Source organism: Etheostoma cragini, chromosome 21 (assembly GCF_013103735.1).
Source record: "Etheostoma cragini isolate CJK2018 chromosome 21, CSU_Ecrag_1.0, whole genome shotgun sequence".
Lineage (NCBI taxonomy): Eukaryota > Metazoa > Chordata > Actinopteri > Perciformes > Percidae > Etheostoma > Etheostoma cragini.
The window spans coordinates 11,206,892-11,216,563 of record NC_048427.1 but is presented as its reverse complement, the minus strand read 5'-3'; the positions used below and the strand labels follow the sequence as shown (position 1 = coordinate 11,216,563).

At 40.2% G+C, this 9,672-nt stretch overlaps 1 protein-coding gene across 1 annotated transcript in view; it reads left to right on the top strand.

Moving 5' to 3' along the window:
* Nucleotides 1-6,414: 6,414 nt before the first annotated feature.
* LOC117936870 (testicular acid phosphatase homolog) overlaps nucleotides 6,415-9,672 on the top strand; it is a 10,503-nt gene continuing 7,245 nt past the window's right edge. The window contains exons 1-4 of the mRNA XM_034860337.1: nucleotides 6,415-6,544; nucleotides 6,848-6,978; nucleotides 8,350-8,445; nucleotides 9,321-9,407. Coding sequence (XP_034716228.1) covers nucleotides 6,889-6,978; nucleotides 8,350-8,445; nucleotides 9,321-9,407 — 273 coding nt within the window. The 5' untranslated portion in view covers nucleotides 6,415-6,544; nucleotides 6,848-6,888. The remainder of the gene's footprint in view (nucleotides 6,545-6,847; nucleotides 6,979-8,349; nucleotides 8,446-9,320; nucleotides 9,408-9,672) is intronic.

The window sequence follows — 9,672 nt, the reverse complement described above, 5'->3', positions numbered from 1 at the left end:
GAGAGAGAGAGAGAGAGAGAGAGAGCTTATGTATCTAGTGTACTTCGCAAGCACTCAGGAGCACTTGTAACCACAGACAGTTTTTCACCTCTTCTGGGGATAAAACACTTAACCTGTCTAACAAGACGAGTCACTCAGAAAAAGAAGCTTTGTTTGTTTCCCTTTCCAAATGCTGTTGAGGTATGAAATGGAGCTGATGTTGTATATGTGTGTATGGGCTTAGATGCCCAAGTATTGTAAAAGCTAATAGTTTTTTTATTGTGTATTTTTATGTTAGACATGTAGTCATGTAGACAAACGTATATGAAACTACATTTTGCCCTCAAAGGTCCTTCAAACTGTTAAAAATGCTGCAATTTAGGCAAAATAAGTAATTGCTTTGCATCATTAAAAACATATACAGGGAGTATCTCTCTTTAGGCTGAAATACTGTTAAAAAACAGCTACTTCATTATGCATTCTAATCATATCATATATTGCCAGAAATAACAGAAAACAAAGCCATTTCTGTACCTTAAAGCTCACCAATAATGCTTGTTTCACTTTAAGCCTGTGGTAGAAGATGAGATTTAAAGTTTAAAGTTTAATTACCTTCCTATGAAACTTTTGTTTCCAGCATGCGTTATGAACAGACACTTCCTGTGTAATTACTGGATGTAATGTATGTAGCAAATTGATCCCCAGTGCATGCACTCCCACACACAAACATACTTTTTAGGCACTGTGCTGATGTTATTAGATTATCACACTTACTTGAGTATTGATTTACCATAACTGCAAATAGGGGTAATGTTTTCGCCTGGTTAATGTTGTGTGTGTGGTAATGGTGTTTTTCATTTTATTGCACTTTGAATTATGTAGTGACTTTTACTTACACTGTTGATGCTTTAGTAATGTTCTCCAGTCGGCTCTGGCACTAATTGTTAAATGAATTGTCATTTTGGGAAATAGAGTAAGTTGCTTTCTTGCTGAGAGTTAGATGAGAAGATGAATACCACACGTTAATGATACTGGTATCAATCTTCTCATCTAACCACCTAACTACATCTGCTACGTAAATGTATCAATCTTTCCTTTTGAAGTGTGTTGCATTAAAGTAGTTTTTTCTACGTGATATTGACCTACTGTTAAATTAAGTATAGGATTAGATAGTGGGTGCTGAATTCAGAACAAAATGTTTGACAATAACAAAAAGGTGGATTTTCAGTTATTTTCTTTTACAGGAGAGGAAATACGGCTTTTTAATGTAGGTAAAAAAATGTCTCAAAAACTGCCATGTCAATGTCTGTCAACGTTGTTTTGGTTTTGCTCTACCCGGCTGGGGTTCAGCACGTTGGTTATTTCAATGGACATAGTCCAAGAAAAAGAAAAAGACATGGAGATTCCTTGCATGGATAACACAATGACATGCAGAGGCAAAACATATTCATCTTTCTATGAAAAATTCCCTTCCTTCCCTCCTGCTTATTCTCCTTTTATCCTAAAGAAGGACATTTTTGCCCCATGGGAGATCACAATATTGACGTCAAGAGATGAGTTATTGATTGAGAGGAGAGGACAGCGAGACTGTTGTCATGAGACAGACTACTCCAGGTACCGAGCGGCTTAAGCATTCATTCATGTATGTGGCCATATGAAGGAATATTCATTTCAGACTGGGCTGAATGTATCCCTTTACTTTCAAACATCATGTCAAAGCAGACAAACACATGTACTGAAGGAAGAGGAGGATGTGGGTATTTGTCTCCTCTGCAGGCCACATGAGCTTTGCTGCTCGCTACATATCTTAACATGTTAGGAAAATGATGCAACGCTGCTTTGTTCTGACGCCTTACGATATACTCTAATGTAGAGATAATGAGATTGCGTTCTGTCCTGATCGAATGGGATGATGACATTGATATGAAATTGCTCTGGTCTTCCCATGGCTTTTGTGCGTGTCATACATACTGTGGATACATCTTCTTGTGTCTTGGGTTGTTCGACCGGCATTGTTTAGTGCCGAATGATTGGAAAATAAGCACACAGTAGCTCAGCGCCAAACTGGTCTGTTTTCTTTTTATTCCTAAATGATGCTCAGGAAATTGCATGCCGGCTCTGCAGAGTTGTTCAATGTCACAGAGACAAACAAAAAGATTCAAATGGCTGAGAGGAGACGGCTCTCATGTATCATTTTGTGGATGATGTCAATGAACATAGCAACATACAAAACAAACATATTCCCACTGGCAATTATGCAAATACGGCTGTGACATGTGAGTCTTCGCCCAGCGTGATGCGACGAGAGGGGAATTCACCAACACTTGGCTGCTCTGTCGCTGCGGCTGCTGCTGCTGCCATTAGCATTGTTCACACATCCCCTCATCTTAGGCCGCTTCCACACCCCTCCCCCTCCCTCCCTACACCCCCCCCCCCACCACCACCACGTCTCCATCCTCTTCTCCTCCTCCTCCTCCTCCCTGCCTGCGTCCTCTCTTTCCTGTTCTCGCTGCAGTGTTGCTATAGCAATGGAGAAATGTGGGAATACCTCCGTCCTTCAGAATATGGGAGAGAGAGAGAGAGAGAGAGAGAGGCAGAGGAATAGGGAAAGGATGGGAGACTGATAGAGTGAAGGGGTAGACAGAAGAACAGATCAGAGCAGAGTAGGGAAGGAAGTGTGGAAAAGACTGTTAATTATTAGAAAGAGAGCGAGTGGCTGTGACTCACTGCCTGAATGGACACCATTGCCTGTCATTTAGCCCCTGACTCCTCCACCGCTGACTCCCTAAAAGCTACCCTCCCATTGATATTCAGTCTCTGTGATAAAGGAGACGTTGCTGATAGATGACTGGAGGGGTGGGTGCCAGTGTGGGTTTGGGTGGGTTTGACTAAGATGGCACGGTGTCGCACAGCCATGGCGTAGATTCACGCTGAGCCCTACGCACGCCATTTGTTTGACGATCCATGTGTTCTGGATGTCTCCATTTGTAGTGAGGCTGCAGTTTCCATGACAACCCCCGGACTGAAATAGTTTCCTCTTTCTCTCCCTCGTTCTCCCTCTCCCCCACTCACAATACACTCATAACTGTTTATTCCTGATCTTGGGCCTCGTTCTATCAGGCTGAGCTGTCCCATACTGCTCATCTCCATTCATCATATGGATTGAAGCTCATGAAAGCCTCCCACCCCCCCACTCCCAACCTTCACTGTTGCCTTCACACACATACACACACACACACACACACACACATAAACACATACACACACACACACACACATATCCGCAGACGTATACACACGCATCACTTCTCCTCCCACCTCTTATCTCCCATTTTCAGTCTCTCAGTCGCCCTGCAACAGATTCTGTCAACATGCATCAACCTCTGTGTTGCCATGACAACGGTCTTGAAAGTCACTGCAATTATTTCAACAAAGACAAAAACACTACAGCCACTTGGGGGAGAAGGAGGAAAAAGGATGCTGTGTTTATGTGTGTGTTTTATGTTTGTGTGATAGAAAGAGATGCAGTGTTGTGAGTCTGCTGTGTATGCGGGTTTAGTGACCCATGATACAGTATAAGGCTGTCTATGTGTGTGTGTGTGTGTGTGTGTGTGTGTGTGTGTGTGTGTGTGTGTGTGTGTGTGTGTGTGTATTGGTGTGTGTGTGTGTGTGTGTGTGCGTGTGCATGTGTGTCTTGGCCTCATATGGTAAAATAATTTTCCGCCACTTTGACCCTCGAGTATGTATATGTTGTTTTGCAGATCAGTGCAGGTGGACTTACTGACCCATTTGTACACGTGCTTGTTATTTCAAAGCCAAACACGTACCAGCTATGGTACCACACACTTGTATGTCTGTGTGTGTGTGTGTGTGAGTGTGTGTGTGTGTGTGTGTGTGTGTGTGTGTGTGTGTATTTGTGTGTGTGTGTGTGTGTGTGTGTGTGTGTGTGTGTGTGTTTTATAGACAGTGAAAGCATTACCGTGCACTGCTGGGATTTATAGAGAGAGAGAGTTAAACAGATGGGCAGAGAGAGTTCGTCACAGTGGTGGAACATTTACTAAGTACATCTCCTCAAGTACAATACATTGACGTACTACTTTACTTGATATTTCCACTGTGCACTACTTGATACTTTTGTTCAGCTATATGTCATACTGAACACCATATAGAGTTTTTGATTTTAGTTCCAATAACATGTGCTGAACATATTCATACATGAAATATGTTTCAAAATCATCAGTTTGTATTATAAATTGTCGTGGCCATTTTTACAGTTTATTGTCTGTCTGGATTTATTTGATAAAAAAGCTTGTAAAACATCAACCCTGTTGTCTACAGTCAAGATATGAACATATTTTTTTTCAGAACAAACTGGGTTATTAGAATATTGGGTTGCAATGAGGTCACTTGAATGTTAAAAATGGTTGTAGGACCTTAAAGACAAATAAAAAAATAAAACGGAACATGAATCTTCCAGATATGTATTGATATTATAGACAGAGCAGTAAAACCTATAAAAGACTTCTCATATGTCTTGGGAGACACACTGTGAAGAAATAATCATCATAACTTATACAGTTGACAAAATACATAATTTTTTTTCAAAGAAAGTCCAGACTCTTTTGCCCTCATGACATTTACTAATGACAAAAATCAACATACTAATGACATATTTATTGATATTACACACACAGCAATGTTACACAAGCATTTGTGTGTCTAAAACAGTTCTCCTACATGCAAAAATAAACATAGTAAACATTATAACTCATATAAAGCCCATGCTATTTACATTTATTCAAAAAAGGTCCAAATATATGTTAAATCTTAAACCAGTGGGGCCATTTCCTCTATAAAACAGTAGATATCTGTCTTGTTCCGCTGTAGCATCTTTGATCGCATTTTAGCCTAATATAGTGACTGGGAAGTTTGACCTCTTTAGGACTCCATACTCTTTATGTGACGTTGTCTCCCATATATGGGCATGCTGCTTCCTTTTCTTCCGTAAACACACACAGAGGACAGACGGAGCGGGCAGCTAGCGGCAGAAATGAGCAAAAACGCGATTAATTATGGACATAAAGTGGATCAGTCTTGGATGTAACGGTTTGGATTTTATGCTCAACGACCCCCAAAAGGCTGGAAAGTCCAGGCTAGATAGAAAATCACCTGTAGAGACTAGAAAGACCCGGAAGCGACCTCCGTAACCGCTAATTCGTTACGTTTAAGGCGCAACTTTTGGTGAGTCTCTAGCTGTGGTTAATAAATGATTAAACTATGAATCCGAGGTGCTGTTTTGGCTCGTTGGCGAGTCTCTCGGTCTCAGAGGGTTCTGAACAGTGCTTAAAAAGGGCGGCGCTCAGCCCCATGTCCATTAGTTCTTAGAGTGAAGATGTGAATCTTTTTCTCACTGTGTTTTTCACGAAGCATCATGTATTTGTTGAGTACCACGGATTTGGTGTGTTAGTCAGTATTTACAGCACCAGGACATGTGTGTGTGGCTTTGACTCAAAATAAACTACAATGCCCCTGTTTGTTGTAATAAAAGAACATGTCACCCAGTGACCCAGTGGTGTGGTTTACAATATGTGGTCGACAATAAGAAAAAAATATCAAATATCACCAGACTTTCAGTAAAAGTTGGATGTGCTGGAGTGTTCTTACATTGTGGCATTGTTAATAAGACTTTAGTAAAAGTGAATCAGTTGTGTGGCCACATGTGTGCTCTTTTACTTCAAAGCGATTAATAACGTATTAATTTAATGTTTACAAGATTAATGCTACACTGCCACCCCTGTGAATTCTGTGTATCACTTGGTACAATAGATCCTATTTTATCAAATATTATGTCAACGCTGTGTAGCTCAAAATCTTCACACTCACTAATCCCGCTGTATCCCATAAAGCTGCTTTGATACTAACCGATAATTACATGTGTGTCGAGTCAGGTAAAAGACTCCAGGCCCTGTAATTTTGAGGCCAAACCCACGGTGGATGACATAGCAAGTTATAATGAGTGTTTGTGGCCCCAAGCCAGAGTGTAAGTATGCGTATTTACGCTGGTAGGAGTAACATTTGAGAAGCCAGGTGGGTGCATCTTAACTCAACCCGTTTCTTTCTAATATTGTAACTCTAAAGCCATGGGTGTCCTAAAGAATATATCACTGTGGTTTTAAAAATGGATTGAGAGACCAAATATATATCCTTAAGTTGAAAAGATGACTCAAATGTGTCTGCCAAGGGGGGGGGGGGGGGGGGGGGGGGGGGGGGGGGGGGGGGGGGGGGGGGGGGGGGGGGGGGGGTTGTCATATCACTGCACAGCAGGGGGAAATGGCAGAGACAGTGATTTGGACTTTAGTCGACAATGAAGTAGTTTGGATCAGAAATCCTTGAAGAGAGAGAGAGAGAAAGAGAGAGACAAGGTCATGTAGGAGGGCTATAAAAGCACTCCCTCCTTTACTGGAACATGCATTTAATGTCAATCTGGGTTTGTCTGACTGGAGGTTTGGGATGTGCAGCAGTCTTCCTCTGTCTGTGACTAAAATGTGTAAACAAGTATGCTGAGGTAAGGGCATGTGTTCATTTACGTGACCTGCTAAATCTCTTTTGACAAGGCTTTTTGTTGTACATGTACTCTTCTGTACATCCATGTATTTTTAATGACTGTTTAAATCAAGTTGACATACTACAGTGTTGTAGTATTTTTGTAAAACATGACCAAACACGTGTATTTAATTAATATGTGATGCGACTGATCAAAAAGACATATTTTGCACAACCTTTGCATGACTAAAATTCATCATAAACTGCTCCTAATTGGCTTTTACAATTAAAATGTCTTGACTTTTTTTTTTCCTCGTGTCAGCAGGAGAACTCTGTGAAGAAGATAGAGATCAACAAGTCAAAAAGATGTGGAAGTTCCAGAAAAGTTTGGGCTGTTTATTTCTACTCTGTTGCATCTGCTCGACTAAATGCCGGGTGCTGAAGTTTGTCGTAGCTGTGAGTCTAACCAGTTTCTATTTCCTTTTCTCTGTGCATGATTCACAACGACGACATTTAAACATAGCATTGGAATTTCATATTAAGCCTTTTTACAACATTTTAACATCATCTGGAAGCCTATTTAGACAACAGACTGACACTTTGTTGCTGATTAAGCTCTGTTTTTCTGCTCAGTGAGTGTTATTATATATACACATTCATGTGACAAGGATTACTTTGAGCCTAAACTCCAACAGTGTCGGGTATATCTCTCCCAGACACTACTGCTTGGTTCATAAACCTCTTTTGCATATCTTTCTTTTGCACCATAGTTTAATGGTAAAAAAGAAAGATTTGAGTGAACATCACAAATGTTTTTCTATGATCCAACATATCCAACTATATCTACATTACACTAGTGTGTGTCCCTTCCAATTGACCTACAGTTTATGATAATATGTATTTATTTTCATTGAAGGTTCATGTAAGATTGGAAGCGTACAATTTAATCTTGATCATACAGTTAATGGGTTGCAAGATCCAAAAACATTGTATTTGCCAAAAACCTAATCGAACAAGTGGGTCAAGAATCTACTGGCCCAAGAATCATCAAAATCCCTATATTCATATTTATATATTTATTTATATTTACTTTAAAGCGACTCACTTTTTCAAGGACTGGCCCGATCAGGCAACTGGTTAAAAATATGTTGGCCCATGTGTCTTGTCTTTAATCTTTTTACTGGCCCCAAGCCATCGGGCAATCCTTATTGTTGGCCCCTGGGTTGTTAACGCACTAATTAGTCATTAGTTTACTATCTGTAGTAAATAAATATGTAATTCGACATGTGTTAGTATTTTCTAACAATTCTTTTTTTTTTTAAATGTGTTTTAATTCAACTATCTGTTCCATTTTGGCTGAGTCAAGTTTAGTTTGAGTTATTCCGGTTTGTGTTCAATCCTAGCAAGGTGTTTTGTATCAATAAAGCCAATGACTGTTGGAACGTAACAATCATCTCTGAACGCAAACCAGAACTTTGTTGACAACTTGCTTTTTTTTTAGGTTTTACATCCAAATAGTTTGTAAAGTTTGAATCCCTGTGGTGCTAACAGCAGTGACTCAGACGTGTCCATAATCCAGTTTGATCAACCAGTGTGTCATGTCACTGCTCAGAAAATGAGTCCTTAGGTTAATAATACTAAAGCAGCTCCAGCAGTCGTGTCATCAGAATGACTCTTCTGTGTCTTAAGTCCTAACTCTTAAGTCAGGTTTCTATTTCTGACCTCTGTCTCAGGTTGGATTATTTTTAAGGTAAGTACACAGTGTAACGGCTGGCACAGCAGTATGGCGTCTAATTCCATGTGACATAATTTATTATGACTTTTAAGGTGTTCCGACATGGCGATCGATCGCCCATTGAATCGTATCCCAAGGATCCACATGGAGAGGAAGTGTGGGCTCAGGGATTCGGACAGCTCACTGAGGTACTGGGTACTGGGTACTGGGTACTGTTTCTACTTTCCACTTTATTATTGTCCCCGGAGGGTAATTGGTTGTACAGCAAGGCATACAATAAAGTAAAAACATGGAAATACAGTAGAGAAGGACATGTGGGAGGTTACCTGAATACTAGTGGGCTAGAAGTAAACCATATTTACTTATCATATTCTGTGTGTATAGGTATGTGTGTGTGTGTGTGTGTGTGCTTGCATGTTATCATCATCATTTTGAGAAGCAAGTTTGTAAAAAAAACTAAACAAAGAGCTTTTATCTTTATACATTGTATAAAATCCATCAACCTGTCCATTTTCGTATACCCACAGGGTCATGGGGGGCTGAAGTACACTGGCCCTGAGGTGCAAAACACAACAACATTATAGAAAACACAAAAAAAAAAATTAAAAACCTAATTAAAATAATATTTTCTTGCGTTTTGTATTTTTCTAATTTGACGTTGTGTTTTGTACCTCAGGGCCAAAGTACCGGAGGCTAAAGTAAAACCTACCGACTTGGTACAAAAAGTCTAAACTCGTTTTGTAGCTCTGTACAGGTGCAGTAGCTTCAGATATGGAGTAAAAATATAGTTCACTTATGTTGTGTGCAACATAAAATCCCTCTTGAGATGGAAGAAAAGCTTGTTATAGACTTTTCATTACAGTATATTCCTTTCCTACTGTGACATTGTTCTGGTCTCTGGCAATTAGCCGGTTTACAGTGAATAAATCATTTATGGCTCTAGGAGGCCCTGTAGTTTGTGTTAATTTATGTAAATGAGTTGAGTTGGACCTCAAATCTGCCAAATATACCGCAAAAGATCATCTTCGACAAAGATTAACAGTGATGGCAATTTTCCTTTCAGCTGGGCATGAAACAACAGTTTGAGCTGGGTGGCTTTCTAAGGAGGCGTTATGGCAACTTTCTCAGTGAGGACTACAACAACAAAGAGGTAGGTGTTTGCATGGATACAGACATAAATGTGCTGACACCAATGTATGTGTGTAAATTTCAGTTTTTTCTGACGTCCCCCGCTTCAGTGTCACCCAATGCCGTTGCCATGCATGCCCTCGGCCCATTCGTGTGCCAGCCACAGTCTGTATTAGCTGTAACATCATACACTACGTTAATGAGCATGAATCATGATGGTGGTATAACTGCCGTTGCCTTGCAATTTGCTGTAACATGAGGGGTAATTTTGTCTCTGCGCTTCTTGT